The sequence below is a fragment of the Lactuca serriola genome, chromosome 1, assembly GCF_051521515.1.
Source record: "Lactuca serriola cultivar US96UC23 chromosome 1, Lser_US96UC23_V15, whole genome shotgun sequence".
Lineage (NCBI taxonomy): Eukaryota > Viridiplantae > Streptophyta > Magnoliopsida > Asterales > Asteraceae > Lactuca > Lactuca serriola.
In genome coordinates this window covers 155,191,802-155,217,469 of record NC_136408.1, presented here as the reverse complement: position 1 = coordinate 155,217,469, position 25,668 = coordinate 155,191,802, and the positions used below count along the sequence as shown (strand labels likewise).

The 25,668-nt window shown below is 33.4% G+C and overlaps 1 protein-coding gene across 2 annotated transcripts; it reads left to right on the top strand.

Moving 5' to 3' along the window:
* Window positions 1–205: 205 nt before the first annotated feature.
* On the top strand, window positions 206–22,729 carry LOC145100069 (putative receptor-like protein kinase At5g18500). Of its 2 annotated transcripts, XR_013704805.1 has the most exons (6): window positions 206–356; window positions 18,694–19,601; window positions 19,741–19,971; window positions 20,093–20,560; window positions 20,688–21,069; window positions 21,690–22,729. XR_013704805.1 is itself a non-coding variant. In XM_079037481.1 (5 exons), exons 2-5 carry the CDS (start codon window positions 18,708–18,710, stop codon window positions 20,937–20,939), a joined length of 1,845 nt encoding a protein of 614 aa, XP_078893607.1. In that variant the 5' UTR covers window positions 206–356; window positions 18,694–18,707; the 3' UTR covers window positions 20,940–21,153. The 2 variants fall into 2 exon arrangements, 1 of the variants encoding a protein (XP_078893607.1); XM_079037481.1 differs by lacking the exon at window positions 21,690–22,729 and having other exon boundaries at window positions 20,688–21,153.
* Window positions 22,730–25,668: the final 2,939 nt, after the last annotated feature.

The window sequence follows — 25,668 nt, the reverse complement described above, 5'->3', positions numbered from 1 at the left end:
CATAATCTAGTTAAAAAAATAGTACTAAAAATGAAATATCTTCATTTCGATGATGAGTTTATCGGTATGCAATTAATTATATTTTGATAAAGTTATGATTAAGAAAAGAAATTCTTTAGTATCAGATTCCCCACTTACATTGCTAAGGTTCTTGCACAAAAATCACGAGAACCACAATTACTAAAGAATGTGATTCTGACTTTGGACTGATTCCAATAATTTATAACATTCCCCTTCTACCTTCTCCATTTTGCGCTAGTTAACATGATGATGCCTATGAAATGAAGCTTCTGACAGATCTAAACCTATTCATTGAACAGTATACTGCACTTGACTAATATTTCAAACGGAACCAAGTAAGTTTAATTTATGTTAGAGGTGAAATATTTTGTTTCGTGTGTTTCCCTTGTTGTATGTTGGTTTTTGAAAATGTTATTGATGACTAAACAATATTTTATTTATTGATATGGATTTGTTTGTTTAATGAAAAGTGATAAATCAGTGATATCCTCTTTCTAAGTGGCTGCCTAAACTCAACTTAAAACCTGAGACGAAACTAATGTTACATACACAAACATTGCCCAAATCATGTATATGTCTCAAGAACAGTATTGTGTGTAATAGTTTTTGTAGTATCTTCTTGGTATCTTTCTTAATCTCAAGTTCTCAACCTTATTTGTATATTTAGCCAACAACCAAGTTACAAATATATGTTTAAGTCAAATCACTTTGACCAAAAAATCAAGCTTAAAATTGATCAAAATTATCCAAATTAACTTCCTGATTGGTTTGGTGAAACTAATGTTCGTATTTAACGGGTTATCTGAAGATGTAAGAATTTTTATATATCTGGATGGTATAATTTTCCAACCCAGCAGTATATATTATAGAGAATAAATATCAGTGCTAATGTTCAGGATCAGTGTTTTGCTTAGACTGTATTTCTCTTTAGTTTGTGGTAGGCCAAGTCAAATAGTTGTGTTTATATATATATATATATATATATATATATATATATATATATATATATATATATATATATGTATGTATATATATATATATATATATATATATATATGTATGTATGTGTGTGTGTGTGTCTGTTTGGTTTAGGGATAATGACTTGAAAGGGTAACGAACTTTCAACTTTTGTCACATTTAGTCACTAAACTTTTTTTCGTTATGTATTTGCCATTGAACTATTGAAACTGTTCATATTTTACCTTTATGACCGGCTGTTACCAGTCATAAGGGTAAAATGTGAACAGTTTCAATAGTTTAGTGGCAAATAGATAACGAAAAAAAGTTTAGTAACTAAATGTGAACAAAATCGAAAGTTCGTTTCCCTCTAAAAAGTTCAATGACTAAATGTGAACAAACTTCCTATTGTATTATGTTTTAGCAAATTATTTATTTTTGTTTAATTGTAGCAACATTTGTTAGAAATCTATGAAATAAAAAAACAAAATGTAACATTCGGATTTCCAAGTATCATAATTTAAGTATTTTTCTTTTGATTTAAGAAGAGAGACTCGACGAGTTGACGCCTCAACTCGTCAAGTAAGGTCGCGACTGATGACTCGGATTAATGAATGGACTCGACGAGTCGGTGAGGCGACTCGACGAGTCCGCACTGTTGGCAGAAACCTTAAATCTTTGGGCCCGAGCCATATTTAAAGGCACTTATGGCCTTCAATTGCGACTACCTTTCCTATAAGTGAGAACCCTAGCGAGCTTGAGTGTGTAGAGTGAGAGGAAGACCTATCTTGAGCTTTTTTGTGTAATAGATTTGAACCCTTCTAGGTCCAGAGAGTCGAGAATATGAAGCTTTAGTAAAGTAAACCTTGGGGTTCGAAGTTAGGAAGCATTTATGGGATTTTTATGGTATATATAGTTATTTTCATCTTACACGTAGATATGAAGTATTTTATATAAATTACGTGTTATGTATGCATATTATTTGAATACTTGTTGTCTATGCTGGATGAACGATTTTATACATGTTTTAAAAGATTTAAATGGTATATTTATTTTATATCTACAAATATGTTGTGGATGAAACATGGGTATATGAAATAGTTGGTGTGTGATGAAATAAAATGATGAGAGATAGGTGATGATAGAAAGGTGAAGATAATTAGGTAAATAGATGATGATGAATATGTGATGTAGGATGAAAGGAGATACCATAACCTTAACCGGCAATGTGGCGATGTAGTCATCGACCAGAGTATAGATGGTGACCACGGACTATTCTAGACAACCTAGTGGAAACACCAGCAGACCCATAACCTGTAGGTGATGAATTACGAGTTCAGGCGATGTTGTAACTATGTATTCATGCGATGATACTCTAACCCCTTACTATGAATTACGAGTTCAGACGATGTTGTAACTACATATTCATGGGATGTCACAAATTCTGCATGTCAAACCAATGGTCATAATTCACATCACTGAGAATGGTTCATTTTTTTGTAAAACCAAAATCAGATTGGAAATTTTGATTTTTTATTTTGGAAAATGTCAAACCATTGGTTTTTTATTTTGGTTTTGGTTTTTTGTGTTTTTTTTTAAATATATTTTCAGGGTTTTGTTTTTTTTTTTTATTTCATAGATTTCTTCATCAACAAATGTTGCTACAATTTAACAAAAATAAATAATTTGCTAAAACGTAATACAAGAGAATGTTTGTTCACATTTAGTCACTGAAGTTTTTAGAGGGAAACGAACTTTAGATTTTGTTCATATTTAGTCACTAAATTTTTTTTCGTTATTTATTTGCCATTGAACTATTGAAATTGTTCACATTTTACCCTTATGACCGGCAACAGCCGGTCATAAGGGTAAAATGTGAACAGTTTCAATAGTTCAATGGCAATAGATAACGAAAAAAAAGTTTACTGACTAAATGTGACAAAAGTCGAAAGTTCGTTACCCTTTCAAGTCATTATCCCTTTGGTTTATATCATATTTCGGTGAGCTTTTATACACCTCAGTGATCAAAACATTAAGATTATAAACGTTTCATCGGAAATAAAGAACAAGAGCTTAAAATAGTTTGTAGAAATTAAATCTATAAAAATTAATTAAATCTTTGAATTCATGAGATCTGAATTTTTTTTTCACAAAATTAAACAAGACAAACTTTTATTAAAAATCAAAGGAATTAACTTTATAATCTACATATCTACTCTAATAAATGAAAATCGTTTTGGTACATGTCATTTTTTGGTTAATGTCAATTAACTTTTTTCCACATGACATTTTGTGAATTTTTTCATTTTAATAAATTCAGATAATATTAAATTTAATAATTGCAGTAAATATAATCATAAATGTGTATCAATCTCAATAATTGACTTTCCTTCCAATTTCAACATTTCTAAATTAAAACTTTATTAGTTTCATTTGTTTATTTATATAGATTATTAATTTAAATGTAAAAGAGAAAAAAAACACTTTATTTTAATCATTCAATTTTTTTTTTCAAAATTTTCTTGTAAATTCAAACTATTTTAAATTTTAGATTTTTGTATTTAATTTTTTCTAAATGAACCCATTTAATACATGGTCTTACATGTAGTACACAATTAAAGAAAAAACAAATAATAATTTTAGCGTTTCTCTCGAAAGGCAATGAAAACTCAAAACTCTAACTTTCGATATTTTTGGATTAAATAAAATGAATGATTAACATGAGGATGAGCAAAAGTACCAGTGTTACTAGACCTGGCAATGGGGCGGATTTTGGTCGAATCGACCTTGATCCAAACCCTTTTAACAAATTTCATAATCCGATCCAAACCCGTTCCGTAACCCGCAGGGTTTTGAATAATCAAATCCATACCCTTATCCACCGAATCAACGGATATCCCCGTAACCCATAGGCTTTTTGAATTATCAAACACATATTACTTAATTCATATAATAATATTTCTTAAATAAAACAAATGTTGATTTAGAAAACACATTACGTACTTAAGGACATCCGATTGGAATTAAAAATAATTATTGTAGTAACTACTGATTTATTTTTTTACTATCAATTGTAGTGATAGAGAATAGCAATGACAAAGTTTCTTTCAAATGATGAATGAATTTATTGATTTATGAATGAAATATGATGATTTCTTGATGAAATATAAATGAAATGACATCATAATTATTAGTAGAAGATTAGAAGTCTGGAAGTCGACTCCTCCATTCTTATGTATAAACAATTTGGACTTTGGCATTTTCCTTTTAGATTTTCGATTGGAATTAAAATTAAACTTTAAGAAATATAAAATATAAACCAATAATTCAAAAATTATAAGGGGCAGGTTATAAACGGAGCGGATAAGTGATGATCCATACCCGACCCTTTTAATAAAAGGGTTAGCGGGTATGGGTCGTTAATGGGTAAACGAATCAAAAACTATGATCCAAACCCATATAATTCTTAAGGGTTTGGATCGAATCAGGGTTAAAACCCGCTCCATTGCCAGGCCTAATTGTTACCAAACCAGTATTGAACAAAATAAATCAGATCGGTACATGGACCGACTTCAATCAATAATTGATTAAAATCAATTATGTATAGGGGCCATAACTACTGAATCGCGACCTAACATAAACGAGATAGACAATCAATTGCTATAAAAGGGTAAGATTTTGTTATTGGTTAACTTATTGGCTTTCCCAAACCCAAAATTGGCGTTCTAAAATCAACGTCATCCCGAAATCGACATTCCAAACGCCTTTCCAGTCTTCCTGAAATGCGAACCAAGGTTTGGTCTTTCCAATTTTGATATCGGTGAATATTATGATCCGAGTCGCGTTCTAGAAACGTTTAGTAGGAAAACATATTGCAATCCAGGAACAAGGATCGTGGAATATTCGACGATCTATGTTAATGTCGTAAGGTCATATTATGGGCGTGTTTGGCATGGATTTTTGGAAACGTTTGGGAGTTTCTACCTTTTAACGTTTGACAAAATGTTCTACTTTAAACAAAATGCTTTGTTGGTAGTATGAGCGTTTAGCTTTAATTTTAAATGAAACTCTCCAAATCTAAAAGTTACTTCATGTAGCGTTTAACAAAACGTTAATGAGCTTTTGAAATCAATTTCCATAATCATCCTTAAAAATATATTTATATATTTATTTATTTTTAATCAATTGTCCTTTTATGTAATTTTATATATTTCAAAAGCTTCCAACCATTTTTGTCAAACACTCATATAACAAATAAAAGCCACAGCTACTAACTACCCGCTTCCAGCTTACAGGTACTTTTGTCAAACACATCCTACATATATATATATATATATATATATATATATATATATATATATATATATATATATATGTGTGTGTGTGTGTGTGTGTGTGTGTGTGTTTCGTTTATATAATATTTATGTAAGCTTTCCTTCGCCTACTCATGAGTAGGGTTGTCAAATATGTACCAAAAAGAAACAACCAACATGCTACCAATCGAACCAAAAAAGTGAGTTACGAATATATTTGGTAGACAATATGTTTGGTTCGTCATACCGTACCAACTGTGTAACTTTATAATGTAATGGTCTTAAATTTTAAATACAACGGTAATACTATATGAACCAATTCATATATATATATATATATATATATATATATATATATATATATATATATATATATATATATATATATGAAATTGTACTTTCAAGTATTCACTGTTCACAATTTTAAAAGCATGACATTAGACATTAGATGTGGTCAATTGAAATTATCACATTAACTTAAAAAGCGAAAAACTTACTTAATAAAATTATTTAGTAACTAAAATAGTTACTTTAATAAATTATATATTACTAGCCGAGATATTTGTCGCATGTCGTTGCTAGTGTTTAACTATTACAATTGAAAATTAAAATAAAATTTGTAATATATCATTACCGATTTGTACCTATCAAACTTATTGGTAACTAAACAAATTGGTACGGTAGTGGTAGAAAAAACTATAAGATGATAAACCTTTGACTTAATAAGAACCGAAAAGTTTTTATTCAAAAAATTAAACAAGACTAACTGTTAGTAACAATCAAAGAAACTTTACAATCTACACAAATAGAATTAAAGAAAGAACAATGAACAATTCTATGGTTTCTCTCAAAAGGCGATGAACATTCAAAACTCTAACTTTGTATATTTTTGGAATGTGTAAATTGAATGATTAACATTGGGATGAGCAAAAGTATAATGTTTACTGAACCGATACCGTACATTATAAACCGGTACCGTACATAATAAATCAATTCAGTAGACTATTCCCCCAAATTAGCAAAATCAGTTCATGATAGTTTTGATTCTATAGAATTTTATCAGGGGAAATTCGATATCTGTACCGGTTCTGATCCTCATTCGATATCTGTACCAATTCCGATCCTCATATATCTATCACGCTAGCTCAGAATGAACTAATTTTTTTGGTGCATATTCTCCTATTTTTTTACTACAAATTAGGAACCAAATCACCTTAGTTGGATTAGTATTGGTTGAGTTACAATCCCTAGCTTAGAAGCCATTATTAGAGTTTTTCAACAAATTTTAGTATACGCAGAATTTTAATCATATTTGAGCTTTCATCTCTCTAGTGTTCGGAATGAAATGTTTTTGGTTGGAAAAATAGCCTCAAGTATTACAAACAATCCTACCAATAACAATAATATTAGAGAAAATAGTCGGACGCACTAATATATCTGGAAAGCTCCAAAACCGGAGAAAACAACATGCCTCTAGAGAGAAAGATCATCTATATGATAAATTGTTACAAGCACACAGACTAATTTCTCAAGACTCCCCCAAATTACACCCACACTCTCTAAAGTGTTAAATAACACTTTCTACACTTTAGATCAAGAGAAAAAAAAAGTAAAGAACCAAACACTTCAAGAGTACTTTGGCTTGGGTGCTTTGATACCAAAGCCTTGGAATCTATTTATAAGCTTGAAGTCATCCCAAAATTTCATCTTGTAGCAATGTGGGATGCAAACCACTATTTTTTCCTTTAGCCAAAACTTAACAATGTCAACTATTCATTCCTTTAGCCAAAACTCAACACTTCAGATGAAGAGAAATACAACAACCATATAAAAGGAACATCGTCTTCAACCGACAAGCATAATTCTAAAAAAACATAGAATTATCGTACTCCACCACAAAAGAGTATCGCTAATATGAATATACCACCCTATGAATTTGGCTGCGACACATATTGAAAAACTTGCTAAACATGTATGGTGCAACATCCCCTGTTAACATACCCGGAAGTACATCAACTATCAACATTAACTTCACCATATATCTTGCATCTACATCAATTCAATTCACATGTATAAATCATGAACCGGCTAACAAAACTACCTCCATATTCAATGTAGCATAGGCATACCCTAGGGATGACATGACTAAAAGGAAATCATCATCGTTATTAACAAGGAAATATTTCTAGTTGTATTGGAGCCTTTTGTCGAATCTGCCGAAACCGGAGAAATTACTCTTGACATGTCCAGACTAACAATACTTCCAACATCTAGAATCTTCTATGACTTCTTCCCCTTCCCGTTCATGTACATCAAAATCATTCCTTCTGACAAAGAATAATTGTTACTCTCCGGTCTTTCTCCTTAGAAAAAAGTTTTCTAATAACATTTGTATACTTCGTGGTCTCTTTCCTATACATTCAAATAAAGTTTCATATGCAAATAGGAAGATGAAAAAGATAATACGAGCCTTAATGCTTTATCCTCATTTTCAACCATCACTCCAATATCCTCCAATTTTGATACGATATTACTAAGAACACTTAGTTGATCTGGAATTTTTGTATCTCGATTCGTACAATGAATATGAAATTTTTCCTTGAGATACAACCAATTCAAGATGCATTTACCTTGATACAATTCTTCAAGTTTCTCCCAAAGATCCTTTTATATTAATTTCGTATGTATATTTGTCAAATCATTCTTTGCCAGACAAATGAATCTTACTGGATGCTCTCAATTCCAAATCTTCCCATTCATCATCGGCTTTACAGGTTTTTATTGAATCATCCCTGGAAATAAGGGTTGTTTTCCTTTCAATGCATTGTGTAACCCAAAACGAATCAACACATCCTTGCCTTGAACTTTCCACAAACCAAAGTTGATTCTTCTATCATATTCCCCTACATTGAACCTTCTATGATTGTATTTTGATATCGTATATGTATGTAAAAACAATATAGTATACTAAAAAATATGTACCAAGCCTATAAATATGAAACCCTACAAAGGATTAACAAGAATGAGAGGTGGGTCACAATAGACACTATAAATTGCCAAGTCTTTCCTGGTAAGAACCTTCACCGAATGTTATGTAGTTCCCATACTTCATGTACTATGTGATTCATATCATATCAAAACATAATCCACATAACAACAACTATGTGTATTTTGGGAATTACATACATGAGCTTCGGCTCATTGCATGCATCACACCCTTTGCTTTATAAAACCTTTTTACAAAACATTTTGTAAAAAGATTTTCTCAACGCTCTACATCCGATGCTCGCCCGAATCCCTCAAACTAAGACTTTAATACCAACTTGTACCGTCCCCAAAATACAACATATTTTTTTTCATTTTTAAATAATATAACACCATTTAACATCATTCTAAAATAAACGTAATCAAAACAAGAGTTTGAACTTTGAGTCAAATATCAGAGTATAATCTTGAAAACAGATATTTCAGAATTCTCTGGTGGATGCAATGCAATCAGGTCGGGGTTTTTCCGTTGCTACCAGAAGTGGCTGAAGCATTAACTTAAACTGTAAGTGCAAAGCTTAATGAGTTCCCTAAAATATCTCATAAGAAACAAGTACGGGCCTAGACCAACAATTATGTTTCATTCAAGTAGGCCAAGCCTAGTGAACCCAAACCATCATATAGTCGGGCCCAACCCAACACCATAGAAACAGGCCCAACCCAATATCATACACATAAGAGTCATATAGACAATATAATGAGAAGAGTAACCTTATTGATGAATCAAATAATCACCACAACATGCACAAAAATGCAAAGCTAGCCTCACAAACCACCTAGGCATTAATTAAAAGGTCAAACCTCAACCTATGATCCAAAACCCTAAAGTTTTACTAATGTAAAGCTTTGACCAAATTTGAAAAAGTCAACGCCTGGTTGATGAAGCGCACCACACTTACTATTGGACAAAACATTCAAACCCTTAAGGCTAAAGCAGATGTGAATCGTAAAACACAAAAAACATGCCACACATTGGAATGATGCACCGCCTCTAAGGCACTTTTACAAGACCAAATGACATATTCCATTAAGTCAAGGCTCCAACTTGCAGATCTGTCTTTCATAAGGAATTAATGGATAAAGTTACTAACTGTATCCATTAAAACATCCCCAAACAATCAAAATCTAAACTTTACATTCTAAAATGGCCTAAAACTCATAACACAACATGCATTAATTTAAGAGAGAGAAAAAGACTTCAACTTTCATAGTCCATGAGGTCCATAGAACAATCCTCAGGGCTAATAAGAAGTTGGAGTCGTCTCAACTCCAAGATCACCATCAAAGGGGGACCAAAAGTGCATTTAATGACATAAAATAATTTCTAGAGATTCAAAGATAAATATTAAAACATTATATTCATAATGTTCAAGAAAATCTGCAAGCTTGTCGGATCTAAGCTAGAGCCTCCCTTCCAAACACACCAAAGGTTCTTTATCTTTAAGCTTTAACCACAAAAGATGAGAAATAAGCAGTCCAAGGTCACTACGGCTAAAAAATGAAAGAAGTTGGATTAGGGGTTCTGAAAATCTCTTTAAAGGGTGATGGGGTCTAAGAACGTGCTAACCCTAGGGGTTAATGGTGCTTAAATCTCCCCAAAAACCCTATAAAGAAAATCAACCCATGGGCCTAGGCAGATTGTGCCCAAAGTGATAAATTCTGACTTTTTGTTTTTAGCAAATAAGCAAGATGGAATAAGAAACCAAACATACCATTGATAAGGATGTACCAAACAAAAATTAACTAAATTAATCAAAACTCCACTACTAACCTGCAACTCAAACTTTCCAACCATCAAGACAGGTGACGTTTGTCTATTTCCCATGATTAGATTGATATCCCCATGCTTAAAATTCATGATTCCCTTTAGTCCTTACAATACAGAGCATTTGTGAATACCACATCGTGTATCATAACCAATGAATTTGAAGTATTGGTATTATGAAGTTGGATCATATATGTAGCTAAAGTGGACTCAGTCACTTTCACCTTACTATCCATATGATCCTTCAAGTGATTACGACAACTTCTTTTTTAATGAACCTTTTCCTCGTTGTGAAAAGAAATGGCCTCAATTGGTTCATGGTTGGGAGTATTTTCAAAATCTTCCTTTCTCCTGCACGCATGATTAAACGATTCAATCTTGCCTTTTTCCTTTTCTTTAAAAAGAGAAAGTTCTTCCTAATCACCATTATTACCATACCCAATAGCTAAGGAACGAGTGTAGGTTGAACTTGTAATCATGTCAACTTCTACAACTTCCAATATGTCTGATAGTTCCATTAGAGTCACGTCGAGATTTCTTCTATGAAAGTTCATTATGAACTGAAGATATAAATTTGGAAGCGAGTAAAGTACCAACTTGATGGCATGCTCCTTCAGAAATACGACACCCATTTTTCCCAATATGTCAATGTATGATTTTATCTTTTGAACATGCGTACATACAAAAGTTCCTTCTTTTTATTTACATGCCAGTAAGGCGTACACAATATCAAACCCCTCTAGCCTCATGAGGATGGAAAGGAGTGATGGGTTAGAGCTTGAATGAGATGGTAGAGGAGGTGGGATAGGAGTTTCATTGATACCAAACATATTGAAGAGAGAGAGATAGTTTAGTTACTTGATTGAATACTTAAATAATTAATGAATGTTTTAAGGCTAAGATCCACATTTTATATTTTATTTATGAAGAGGGATATTGTAATCATATCACAAATTTATTTTAGTTAGGTCATGCACATTACCAATTTCAATCTATAAAAAATACATAGATCTTTTAAGATTCATCAAAACTATTAAATGTTATGTTAATCTCGATTTTCACCTCAACTATTTATGACTAGGATACTGAGGTCTCACAAATAAGATGGTGAACCAACCATGTAAAAATATGTGACCCCTTGATTATTTGATGCTTCTCTAATTGACGTGTCGGTTAACCACACACGCTCCCAAAAAAACCATAACCATAAGTGCCACATCATCTTCTTCTTACGTCTTAATTGTGTCTGTTAACCATACATCATCCTTAAGTATACAATAAGGAATAACGTGTGCTTTTCATGGGTTAACAACTATTCACATTTTCCTAATGTTACTAGGATGAGAAATTTTGTTTGTGGTACTTTTATATGTTATACCTTTTAACAAGACATTGTCCTATGAAACCCTTTCGGCTAACGACAATCAAACATGCAATGAAGTAGTAAGTGAAAATGACACTCATTTAATGGTCATTTTGTAAACGGTTTCCTTATATTTCTTTTATTGCATGGTCTTATGAATGAGACCTACTGTTGATTTGACTAACGGTTTATTCAATATTTCTTGTTTTACATATAATATATAAACTATTATAAATACATATAAGCTGTATTTTAAAAAAAAATTAGAAAACATGATTTAAACATATTATCCGTGAATTTTAATTAATTAATTTTAAATCAGTTATCTAGCAGCCAAACTATAGTTCCTCTAAGGAATCACACGTTAGAGTCTAAACACTAGAAAAAAATGAGACAATAAATATGACCTGTAAATATAAATTCTAAGAGTTAAAGGAGATATCGATCAAACTTTTGAAGCCCATGGAGGTGTTTATATAATTGAGGTAACTTGTATATAAATATTATTTAAATCAATTAAAGAATTAGATTTGGTCCTGATTCAAATTCTTGCCTTATAAGTTATCAAGAACAAATTGTAGAAGGCTTCTAGAGCCTCTCCAGAATCGTCCACTCCTTCGGGATTCTAGGATGTTTCTCTTGCTCAAATATTGAACAAATAACACTCAGTCCCTATACCTTTAAATAAATCCTGATTACTTCCAATTAATTTCAAAGTAATTCTTAATAAATTCTATCTAGTTTCTAATTAATTTATCAAGTTATGATAAATTAATAAACTATTTATCTCACTCTCTTAAATCCTTTCCTAGCGTTTTTAGCTCTTAAGGGCAACCCTAAAAGGACTTTGCTATTATTCCTAAAGTTTTATCATTTACTTATGACATTGGACACATATTTCCAAGACTAAGACTAATAGAGATATATTTTGTATGGTTGTAGAAGATTAGACAAAGCTCCAACCACAAAGGATAATACAAACCCCTAAAATTGAAACCTCATCTAAAGTCGGGTTATGGTACCATTTGTACACTAAATAACCTCATGGCCCCTAACAATCATCTAAGTAGAAATAATTGAAACAATAATTGGGCACAAGAATATATGTGGAAGACTCCAAATTGTTATAATCACATAGTCTAATCTCTCAAGTCTCCCCGAAATTGCACATACACTATCCAAATTGTTAATTGACACTTTCTACACTCTAAACAATAAAAAAAAGAACCAAACACTTCCAATGTATTTTGGGTCAGATGATTTGAGACAAAAGCCTTGCACACTATTTATAAGTTTGGAGTCCTCCAAAAGTTTCTTCCATGTAGTAACGTAAGATGCAAACCACTAAGTATTCCTTTAGCCAAAACTCAACAATTTGATTCGTTATGATTAAGTTCATGTGGGTTAAGTTAAAGTGCCAAAATAGGGGCCATCATTGTTTTTTTTTCATCCTATGTTACATTATGTATAATTTTTAGTTATCCTTCAAATATCATATATTTCTCATCGGGAATTATCTTAAATGGAATTTTGTTGTTTAAGTTATAACATCCCTTGTTATTGCTTTGTTTTTAACATTTTTAAGTATATGGTGATTTTATCATCATCTTTGAACTGTCATAACACTCACATATGAACTTAGAATAAGTTTTTTTTTTTTTTTTTTTTTTTTTTCCATATGCATATTCTTCATTTTGTTGGCTATAAGTTAAGCTACTGAATTTCCTTAATTTGATTAGTATTGGCTTAGTTAAAAACCCTAATACATGACCTGCTGGTGCTCTTGAAAATTTGATACTTATGGGTAATGCACTGAAGTGTCACACCCCGAAACCGATGGCGGAAACGTTACGGGGCAGAGGACGTCATGTAATATCACAACCAATGTACATAGTAAGCATAGTAAACACAAAACAATACATTACATAGGATCATTACATTTGTTTCAAAGTAAGGTAATACATGTTTTATAGATACATTAGTTTAAACAAAAGTAAAGACGTGAATTCCATACGCTTCGTCTTCTGCAAAAGAACACAAGATACCTGTCTAAGGAGAACCTTAGAATACAAGCAGTTTTAAAAACCAACATAAAGCTGGTGAGTTCATAAGCAGTTTGTTTATGGAAAAGAAAAAGTTTCCTTTGCTTTTCTGAAAAAGATTGTTAACCAAGAAAATCCCATATTTTCTATCACGTTTGTCGATTTCTATAAAATAATTCATGATTATTACTAGTATGTTGATAAAACATAAGTTAAAATTGGCTGTATTCCATTCGGTATCATAGTAGGTAGTTTAATATGTGAAACTACAGATTGAAAATCCTGGAATACCATCCAGTACACTAGTAGGTAGTATTAATACATAACACTATAGATTAGAGAAATAAAACCCGTGAACAAAATTTATATTTAATACGTATTGTGAGTCGTATAACCATGCTAATCTGACCCGAGACCTCCTTGACGTTATTCAAGCGTCGGACGATATCCAGAATTTGTCACCCTAGGCTTGCCCGCCTAACTGTAGCTAGCAGTTAAGGTGTGGGATTGTCAGTCCCGAATAGATCTATCCACAAATTTCACGCTCTCCCTCTAGGAGACTCTGGCTATACTTCCGAGGAGGATTTACTGATAACCCGAAGGGTTTAATGAAGACGAATCTCACAAGCTAGTATTACATTATTCACGGTGTACTCGGTCGTTATCAAATATCGTAATTGTTTTGAAACATAATAGAGTATAAACAATTGAATACAAAGAACTTATGTGGCATGATATTCTAAATTAAACTTAGAGAAACTGAACCAGATATAGTTTATCTATTGAGTCTGCATGACATCCAAACTCGTAAAACAAGAAGTGAAGATCCCAAATTATTCCCATAATAATTTGATTGTTTTGATTGTTTCCTAAACTGTAATTGAAATCTATGTAGTTATATTCAGAAAACATCCCTTATGCTCCGCATAATACAAAAGGGGTAAAGATATCCAAAAGTTTTCCAGATATTTCTAAAATTACATCAGTTTTATGTTTATCAAAAACATTTATAATTTGCTTGTATTGCCCCCTGAAAACATTGAAAAACCTTGAAAAAGGTGTAGGGTATGAACTCACCAGTCGAGGAATGTGTCGGTTTGGATGCTAAGTGTCAGTTCAGGGCTTGAACACGTGCAAGGTTCCTATGTAATATGAAGAGATACATATCTAATTACACTTTGAACTACTAATTAGATCAGAATATACACTCCGAGGCGCGAAAACACTTAATTTCAAGTGTTAGGAGTGTCCGGGTAGCATCTAAGGGTGTGTATGACCTAAACATAGAGTTTGCTCTTCAAGAGTAAACTCCTAATAGAGATTACGGCCATAAGACCATATCCCCATGAGTTTACGGCTGTAAACTCATGGTAGGGGTGTTCTTGGGTGCTTAATGGTCATAAAACTCTTGTGGGGGTGATGCTAGGCTTAGTTTTAAGGCATTGGAAGGGGACTTGATCATCATTTGGACCATTTGAGGAGTTTACGACAGTAAACTAGGAGTTTACGCCCGTAAACTCTTATGTACCCATTCTTATTGTGTTTTGGTGGTCCTAGGTCAATCACAAGTGATTCTAACTGAAAATACAAGTGAAGGACGGAAGTTAAGGCACCTTTTGACCAACTTATAGGAGTTTACGGCCCAGGAACCATTCCTTGGGGGGTTTACGGTTGTGAACTCCTAAGGGGGTGGTTTCCTTCAAGTTTAAGGTCCTAACACAATGGTGGTTGGTTCTAGACTTTAATCCAAGGCTTAGGAGGTGTTTAAGGGCATCTTAACACCTTAAAAGGTGTTTGCGGCCTAAGAAAGGGTGTTTACGGTCCAAGCATGTTCTTGGGCCGTAAACTCATGTTTACCCCTCAAATGATAAGTTTTTGGTGTTCTAAGTCCAGTCTTGAAAGCCCTAAGTCATATTTAAGCTCTAAAGGTGGTTTGGAAGGGTTTTGAGGCACAAAAACCCCATTTATGTGTGTTTGCGGGCTAGAGCTATTCCAGGGCCGTAAACACATGTTCTTGGTCCTATTTCATCATTCAAACACGAATTTGAAAGCTATAGATGTTATAGTATGAGCTAGGATTGATTCCTTACCGATTTGGAGCTTGAATTGGATGATTTTGGATCAAAGGTTTGGATTGATGAGAGAGAGTAGAGAGAGGGTGAAAAGCTTCAAAATGAAGTTACTTCAACTTTAAATATGGTTTAACTTTGAGACACGGTGGAATTCTACCTGATACTAACGTTTAACGAGGCTTTTGGTCGTACCCGATTAAGTTGTTGTAACCCGACATGGTCGAAACTAAAAATTTTCCAATTACTAATTTGGGGTGTTTTCTTGTGTTTCTAACGTGTTTGGACACCCATTAAGTCATAATAGAAGTCTCAAAATTAATGACTTAATTTAAAAACATAAACGGAAACAATTTGAAAAAGACGAATTTTATTGACGGAACGGGTTACAAGAATAGAATAAACTTCAGGTTGTCACACGAAGTACCAATATGGACACCATTACTTACAATGCGGATTAGGATTCAGTACACTAAATTCAGACAATTTGGTTTTCAGTACCGTGCTCACTCCTAGATTAATATGTGTACTAACTGATTTTTATATTCCTTACAAAATATCAATCCAACCTTTACAGTTTTCTAGCTTTAGCCCTTAGCTGCAAGTAACATCCCTTTCAACCCTAGCACTTACCAACATGTCTTAAACTCTAATCATCCCAATAACTATAACAACTTAGACAATGCGATTTAGAAACTTTTTCCACTGTTAAGATTGACATGTGACACATTGATTTGCTTTTAAACTTCCTACCTCAATCTTAACATCGAAAAGGGTCTATTAAGTGCAAGTTTTCAGAGAACTTTTTCGTTGATACAATTTCAAAGCTTTAGGAAAAACATTAGTTTTTAGAGATACCATATCTATGTTAAAAATATTGCTCCATTAGCAAAGTTTTCACTTACAAAATGAATATCTACTGATTATAGAGATGAAAATAGAATATTTATCATCATAAAACTCCTTAAAAAGGCTTCTAAAATTTACACCCAAATCAACAATTTTACAACCCATAAAATTTCACATGGAACGATAACAAGATCGTTATATATTCTGACTCAGTTTAGGACCTATAAAATGTGTATTGTTTTTTCTTTTGCATGGAATTAAGAAATCCCCCAAGAAAAGAGAAATTAAAGTCAAATATCTCATAGAATAAGTGCATTTTCCCCTGACCAACATGCACATAAGTGACCAACATGCACATAAGTAATTAAGCCAAAAGAATTTGATCTACTAATTTTAACATTATTTCCTAAAGATAGATCTAGGTAGCTCATGATTATCAGGACCGTTCCAAACATATTTTGGGCGCAGGGCAAAAAGGAAGAAAAGGGCCCTTAAAATACACAATTTTCATCAAATTTTTATAATAACTTATTAACCGAATGAAATTCACTTGTACTACCTTCTAAATGTAACATTATATATATATATATATATATATATATATATATATATATATATATATATATATATATATATATATATATATATATATATATAAAATACATAAAAATTTTGGGCCCTTTAAATGATGGGCTCTAGACGGTCACCCCTATCGCCCACCCTATCGGATGGGCCTGATGATTATAAAAACTACTTTTACACTTTACACATTGCAGCAATTAATGAACTGATTTACCTTTTGTAATTTAAAAGAAATATATGGTCTAGCTATTGTTAAGTAAATTAACTTGCACATAAGTAAAATTTTGATACCCGGTGATATAGAGGCGTTACATTATTAGTTAAATCAATACCTTTGCTGCTAATTTCCAAATTCATATCGATTTTGTGCCTTGGTATGTTTATAGCCTAACATATTGAACTCATGAAAGATATTTAAGTAGAGACATACGATCGGTACTAGTTTCTAAAATTTAAAGATCCAAAAAATACTTCAACAAACACAGATCCTTAATCAGACTTTTTTTCGTTTAAATTATTTTTAGGCCATGTTTTTTATTAATAAAAAATACGAATATACTGTTGTTCGTGATTTTTCATCATCTTTTCATAGAGATCCATAATAATATATAAAAAACAAATTTTTTTTTTCTCGAAAAAAACCCACTTCATTTTCTTTGTTGAAAAGTTAAGGTTTATTTTTTAAAGAAAACAACTTAATAAATATATGAAAATTCATACTTTTTGGTACTTTTTAAACATAGATTTATATATTAATGTTAAAGAAAACGATATTTTAGTTCAGATTCACATTGTAAACCTATTCGGATTCACAGTGTGTCACATTCACAATGTGAATCTGAACTGATCGAGATTTTTCACATTGTGAATGTTAAAAATTGAAATAGTTACAGTTTAGATGCACATTATGAATGTATACTAATCAATGTTTTTTTTTTTTTTTTTTCTTAATTCGGTGCTCATGTTTATTAATAGAATACAATTTTTTTTTGGTATAATTAGTTTTTTTTAATTAAAATAAATTTAAATATTGAAAAACTAACAAAATGAAATGGGTTTTTTCTCCTTTTTTTTTATATGAACATGGAACTCTATGGAAAAAGGATGAGAAATTGAGAACAACGATATATTCGATTTTTTTTTCAATAAAAAATGTGTCATAAAAAATTTTAAACGAAAAAAAAGAGGTGGTTTTTGATAAATTTTTTTTAAAATTACACTTACATGGTAAATACTTAAAAAAAAAAAAAAAAAAAAAAAAAACATTATTTTGGTCAAAAACGCCCAATTGAGATACATAATTCCGGGCATTAGATACATGGTTATAAAGTAAGACTTGTCCAAAATAACACTAGTGTTCGATAATTGGATTCATTCATCTTAATATATTAATTAAATACAGGGAAATTTTCAAGCGCTTACACAATTAATCAACCAATAAAAACACAGTTAGACAATAACTTGTACAACATCCTTTGTTATCTAATTTGAATTATCTAATATCACTTCATCAACTTCAAAAAACACATTGAAACACACACACACACACACATATATATATATATATATATATATATATATATATATATATATATATATATATATATATATATATATATATATATCCATTAAAACTTATAATATGATGTTTATTGAATTTAACATAGAATTGGTTTTACTTTCGCAGATATTGTATTAGTTATGGAAAAATTGCAACACTTGGAAATACCATTCAAAGATATACAGCTAGCCACCAAAAACTTTGATAATGGAAATTTCATTGCCAAGGGTGGATTTGGGAGTGTTTACAAGGGCAAACTCCAATCATCTGATGGTGTCATTGATGTCGCTGTGAAACGATTAGATCATGATTCAGAACAAGGGAAACATGAATTTATGATGGAAGTTACAACTCTTTCTTGTTATAGACACAAAAACCTTGTCCGCCTAGTTGGGTTTTGTGACGTGGGCAGGGAACAAATACTTGTTTACGAACATGAGAGCAGGGGAAGCCTTGACAACTATATAGATAATCCATATGAACTCTCCTGGATGAAGCGTCTGAAAATAAGCATTGGTGCTGCTCGTGGCATTAATTATCTTCATGATGAAGTTGGAAGACAACATAGAATCATTCATAGGGACATAAAGAGTGCAAATATTCTACTCAGTAAGGACTGGGATGCGAAGGTAGCTGATTTTGGATTATGTAAAATTAGTCCTGCAAATATAAAACACACTTTTCTTGTAACCAATGCTGTTGGTACATTCGGCTATCTGGATCCTGTGTATTACAATACGAGAGTTCTAACAAAAGAGTCTGACGTTTACTCATTTGGGGTCGTGCTATTTGAAATCTTGTGTGGAAGACCCGCATTTGTACCTGGATTTGAGTTTCTAGCTCCACTGGCTGAACGTAAGTATAGAGAGGAAAAATTAGATGATATAATTATCCCTAATTTGAGGAATCAAATGAATCCAAATTCTCTTAGCACATTAGCAACCATTGCATATCAATGCTTGAAGCCAGATAGAAGAGAACGTCCAAGAATGGCTCAGATCATTGACAAACTCGTGGACGCATATGAAATTCAAGTAAGTTTACATATACAGGATACTTTATGTTTTACATTGTTTGGAATATTTTTTATACAATGTATTATTTATAGCTCATTTTTTGAATTTGGTTTACAATGGGTAATTTGTTGTCTCTTTTTATGTTCTTTTTTGCAAGGCTTCTCTCAAAGCAACAGAATTTGTTCGAGTTGGACTATGGGGAACTAAATCAAGTGGAGGTTCCCAAAATACTTGGGAGTTTATACTTCAAAACGATCATAAACTAAAGATGATTACTATTGATCATGGTGCTCTAATTTACTCTCTCATGTTCACTACTGTATCCAAAGGTATTCTGCATTCTACCAAAAAGGCTGGTGGTTGGAATGGTGGAAAAACAGTTTCTAAGGTCTTAACAAACCCACACATACAAATATAATTGATCACTCGTGTGTTTGTATTTATAAATTTATGAAGATTAAGATTTAAAAGCACTAACTGTTTTAACAATATGAGAATCGCTTGGCTAGGTTGTGCTTGAAGATGATGAGAAACTAATTGGCATCTATGGGACAGTTGGGGTACTATCAACTGGGAAATATGCTGGGTACACAGTAATTGCGTCACTATCATTTCTTTCGAACAAGAAGACTCATGGTCCTTTTGGTCGAGAAACAAGTAATCGTTTCACTGTACCATGGGTGAAAGGAAGTTTTGGTGGATTTTATGGCCTTGCAGGCTACTATATTAATGCAATCGGTGTCTACATCAAGGCTTCATATGACCTAATTGCAGGGGTTGGAATTTGGGGAAGTAAAGAGCCTGGAAGTCGTAATAACCATTGGTCATTCCAGCTTGAGAGAAATCATCATTTGAAGAAGATAACCATTGATCATGGGGATCTTATATACTCTCTCAGGTTCACTACGGAATTTAGGGGCGAAGAGATAACTTCTAACAAGTCTGGTGGTTGGAATGGTGGAGACATAGTCTCTGAGGTACATACTCAAATGGTGGAGACATATGTCTAGAATTTTGTTATATTTGTTATAATATTTTAAAACTGATGTTTTCCTTTTTAGTTGACTTGTACTTTTCCTTTTTTATTTTTCTATTTTGGCTCAGCTTACATTTGCTTGGGACGAGGAAATTACTGCTATCAATGGAACAGTTGGTGTCTCAAGGGGAACCTATGCTGGTTATACGATAATATCATCACTCACATTCATCACCAACAAAAAAACCTATGGACCTTATGGTAGTGTAAGAGGGACCCCTTTCACTTTACCATGGGACAAAGATTCATTTGCTGGATTTTTTGGCCGTTGTGGCTATTATATTGATGCTATCGGTGTATATTTGAAAGCTACTATATAACTAACGAGGTCATTCTAAGGGTAAAGAGTAAAAGCCTTTTGTTGCTATGAAACGTTGGGACCCTTCACACGTTTTGTTACTATGAAGTATTGACATGCTTTCATATTGTCTTTGTCATGTAGAAACCTTGGTAATTTTTTGTTACTAGTCTCTATAGATACTTGCAATGTATTGGCTTCACTGTGTCGGTTAATTTACAAAGTAATTTGTGCCACCTTCAACAGTTATTTCCTCGAACCATGGATTATACTTGACGACTTTGTTTGGGAACTTGTTTAAGTTTTTATGCAAATTGTTTTTCATAAATCACGCTTTACATTTTTATCCGGATCCCATCATTTCCAGGCAAAACAATATTATATATACAGTAAACAAATGATGACCCCTAAATTTTTATCTTACAAATTCCAGAAAGTAGACAAACAAAAGCTATGATAATAGAAGCTTTTATAACAATTACAATTAGGTGTCACTAATTCGCGACATCTTTCTTGCATTAGAGAAGCTATACCTAGTTGTTTATAATCAATAGTCTATGTTTTCTAATATACTTTCACTTGTTCATGTTGGATCTGTTGAAATTAATTAGTTGTTATTCCCCTTAACATACTTTACGTATTTATCTTTTCGTATGTATTAGGTAGATAGTTGTTTTATTCCTTACCAGCTGGCAATCTCAATGTATTTATTCTGGTACTTTATTAAATTTAGATTGATCGTTTCTTGACACCAAATTCTTCATGGTATCAGAGCAGGCTACCCAGATAAATTATCAAGCCAAATCTGGCGCCATGACCGACGAATCAACGTCAAATCCCAACAATGAAATGATTGACAGTAGCTCACTGTATTATATCCATGCCTCCGACTCGCGGGCAGATGCAGACCAATGATCCCCTCACCAACAGCAATTACAACGACCGAGTCCAAGAGATGGGTAACTTCCTATTTGCAAAGAACAATATGGGCTTTGTAGACAGAACCATTCCGAAGCCTGATGAAAAAGACGACACCTACATGCCATGGATGTAATGCGATGCGATAATAAAGAGGTGGCTGACGACATCCATGGAGAAGATCATCAAAGGGAGTGTCAAATACGCCAACACCTTAGTAGAAATCTGGGTTGATCTAAAGTTGCTCATGTCGACAGTGAACCATCCAACATAGGAGGATCACTTGACACTCAATACCATGTTTTGTTGAAGCATCTTTCAGAATCAAATGACAAGACACAAGGTGAAGTATCATGTAAAGCTAACATGGCAGGTAAGTCCAATGTGCAAAATGATGACTGGATCATTGATTTGGGCTCGACTGATCACATAGTTCACAAATGTGATATGCTTGAAAATCTATCAAAGGCCCATTCTAAAACACCCGTGGTAATACCAAATGGAGAAAGCATCTATGTTGAAGCTATGGGTGATACCACTCTAAAGAGTGGAACTAAAATTGGAGGATTCTTATATATTCCCATATTTAATTGCAATTTATTATCCCTGAGTCGACTATCAAAGGAACTAATTGCTTTGTTGGATTTTACCCGAATTTCTGTAAGATGCAAGGCTTACACTCGAAGAAGTTGATTGGAGCAGGTAAATGTGTGCATGGTCTATAATGAATGAGTGTGCTAAAGGATGACAGAAGAGTCATGAATTTGAAGACTGATGCGAAGTTTGGCATTTGAGACTTGGTCATGCCACTATCTCAAAACTTAGTCATATACATTTTTGGAGAGATGTTTCATTTAATTTTAAAGACGATGTTTTCCATGCTTGTGTGAAAGAAAAAACATACTCGCTCTTTTTTTCGTAAGAGTTTTATTAAATCTAATGAATGCTTTGAACTTATTCACTGTGACGTGTGGGGGAAAATGTAGAAAACCTTCAACAACTCATGCAAGTTTTTTCCTCACCATTATCGATGATTATAGACGTACCATTTGGGTTTATCTTATTAAACATAAAGATCAGGAAAGTGATTGTTTAATTAACTTTCATAAGATGATTGAAACTCAGTTTGGGAAGTGAATTAAAATAATTAGGTGTGACAACGGAGGGGAGTTCACATCCAACAAAATGAAAGATTTTTATTCACAAGGAATTTTATTTGAAACTATGTGCCCGTACACACCCAAATAAAATGGGGTGGTGGAACGCAAACATCGCCACTTACTCGAGACAGCTCGCACTTTGATGTTCCAAGGATGCCTACCAAAAAAATTATGGGGTGAATGTATTGAAGCAGCTACCTAAAGTTATACATCATAAAACTCCTTATGAAATTAATTTTGGTGAAAAACCTAATTATGAGGGAATGAGAACCACAGGATGTCTCGCCTGTTACCACAGTACGGTGACGGTAATACGGGGAGAAAAATTTGAATCAAAGGGAAGACCAAGAGTTTTCATTGGTTATCCTGTTGGCACCAAATGGTACAAAATTTATGATGTGGAACGTGGAAAGATTGTAGTCTCTCATGATGTTCATTTTCTTGAAAAGATTTTTCCATATATGAAATTAAAGAAAGAGAGTTGCAATCAGGATTTCTTTGAAATTCTCACTTGCTATGAAGATATTTTTGAAAGTGGCTTCGGTGAAGAGGGTCTTTGGGTTGATGAGGAAACCTATTCTTCAACCGATTCCACAAGGCAAACTGTTGAAGATGAGAGCGAAGTTAATAATTCATCTGAACCTCACAACTCGGTTATGCAAGACATACCTGAAGAGGAACTGAGTACTTCACCCGTCGACAATGAAGATCAACTAGCTAGAACAAAAACAAACAAAATTGAATAAGCACACTTTCGTGATTTTGATGTCGAGTTGCCACCTTCGATAGACCACATGCAAACCGCTCCTGATTAGCCTTCTTCAACGGTATATGCCATTGCTAAATATGTTTCATATGATGCTTTTTTTTACTCACATAAAGTTTACTTGGCGGCTTGTAATGTCCCAAAAATACGAGCCAAAAATTTCATTTTTAAAACACATAATTAGCAAAACGTTAGAAATAAAACATTCTGATGAGATTAAAACTTAATCTGGAAGATCGATTAGACCTTAAACAGGTAAATAAAGATTAAACAGCAAGAATACGAAAATAATGAACTCAAGAATGAATCAAACGTGTCGAATGATTATAAAACAACCCTCAGAAGAGCTCGATCAAGAACATCAACTGTAGAGGGTTAGAAGGTTTATAGGAACGATGAAGAAAATCAAAGCAATCGTAATTCTCTCTATTGTATTCTAGATCGTTAACCTAATATGCATGCAAGCATATACTTATATAGTAAACCTAACAGGCTCACGGTTGGACAGGCCCAAACCGGAGTACAAAATAATTGGACAAATAACCGAGCCCAATGACGCAACACTTAAACGAATCTTCAACCCAACAATCTCCCCCTTTGCGTCAATTGGAGCGAGATCTTCACTTGTTACTTGGGCCAGCAGCAGCGCCAGGTACCTTCTTCTTCACAGTCTGAAACAGACGAGAGATAAGAGCAAGTATCGTTTGTCTGAATCTGATGTACCATTGGATCATGTCGTTGAAGTATTTGACATCATCTACAGCATTCTCTTTACACCGACGGATGATCGACAGCACATGCTCAACACAAGCATTGATATAAAGATGTTTATCCGCTAAAGCAAAGAGACATTTTTGTCCTTCTGCTCTAGTGAACATGACCGAATTACGCCTCGGGTCAATCTTGCCCATCTTCATTTGATTGAGATCACTGGCCGATCCAACAGGAGATATCTTCAGTTTCTTCTTGAAGACTGTGGCTATCTCCTGATCCATCAAGGCGACCTCCATGATGTAACAGACTATCATCCTTTTGAGATGGTCTATAATTGGACCATATTCAGCTTCATTCGTCAAAATGATGTTATGCAAAACAATCCAATCATGAGGGTTGAGGTTTGGTAGATCTGCTAAGGATATAAGATGTTCGGTTCTTGCAGACCCTCTGATCACCCTGAACCGAACGTTGATGAATCTCCCTTCGGTATACGGCTTCAAAACCCGAACATTAACGATCTTCTGAGCGCTCCATGTTTGGTACTGTGGTTGAGCAGCCTTCAGATAGAATTCGATTAACTCCCTATCGACCTCAGGATTAAGATGAGGGACTTCAAAAATGTTGGAGAAGGCGTGGAAGATAAACGCCTTTCGAGTCAAGGGCATATCGAACTGCGAATCGACAGAATTATTGCAGTCGAAGGAGATCACCGGTTCGAGCCATAGGATGCTAGGAGTATCTATAGCCTCCTTTATCATTCTCTCCTGAGTCCAAGCAGGGAAAAGAGTCTTCCTGCTCTCAAGGAGATCGTGGGCTTCTTTCTTCTTGCGTTTGGCTTCTTCAGCTTCTCGCGCCACACGAACATTATCGTTTTCAACATTGCGACTGTTTTTGCGTTTAAGCAAGTCAGCAATGGTTTCTTTATCATCTTCATCTTCTTCCTCAGCTATATTCTTTCCTTTATCCTTCACACCCGAACCCGAAGTTTGACCAGTCGGAGGTGGTTCGGTTGTGTGAGCAGCTTTTGAGGAAGGAGGTGGTTTCGATCCGGACTTCACTTCTCCCCCTTGTTTCGGATTGGACACGAAACTAGGTAGCCCTTCAATTTTGCTGAGAAGGTCCAGGGCTGGAGAAAGTTTTTCAGCAAGGGTTCGCTTCACCGAATGATTGAGAATCGGATCGTGTGCTTC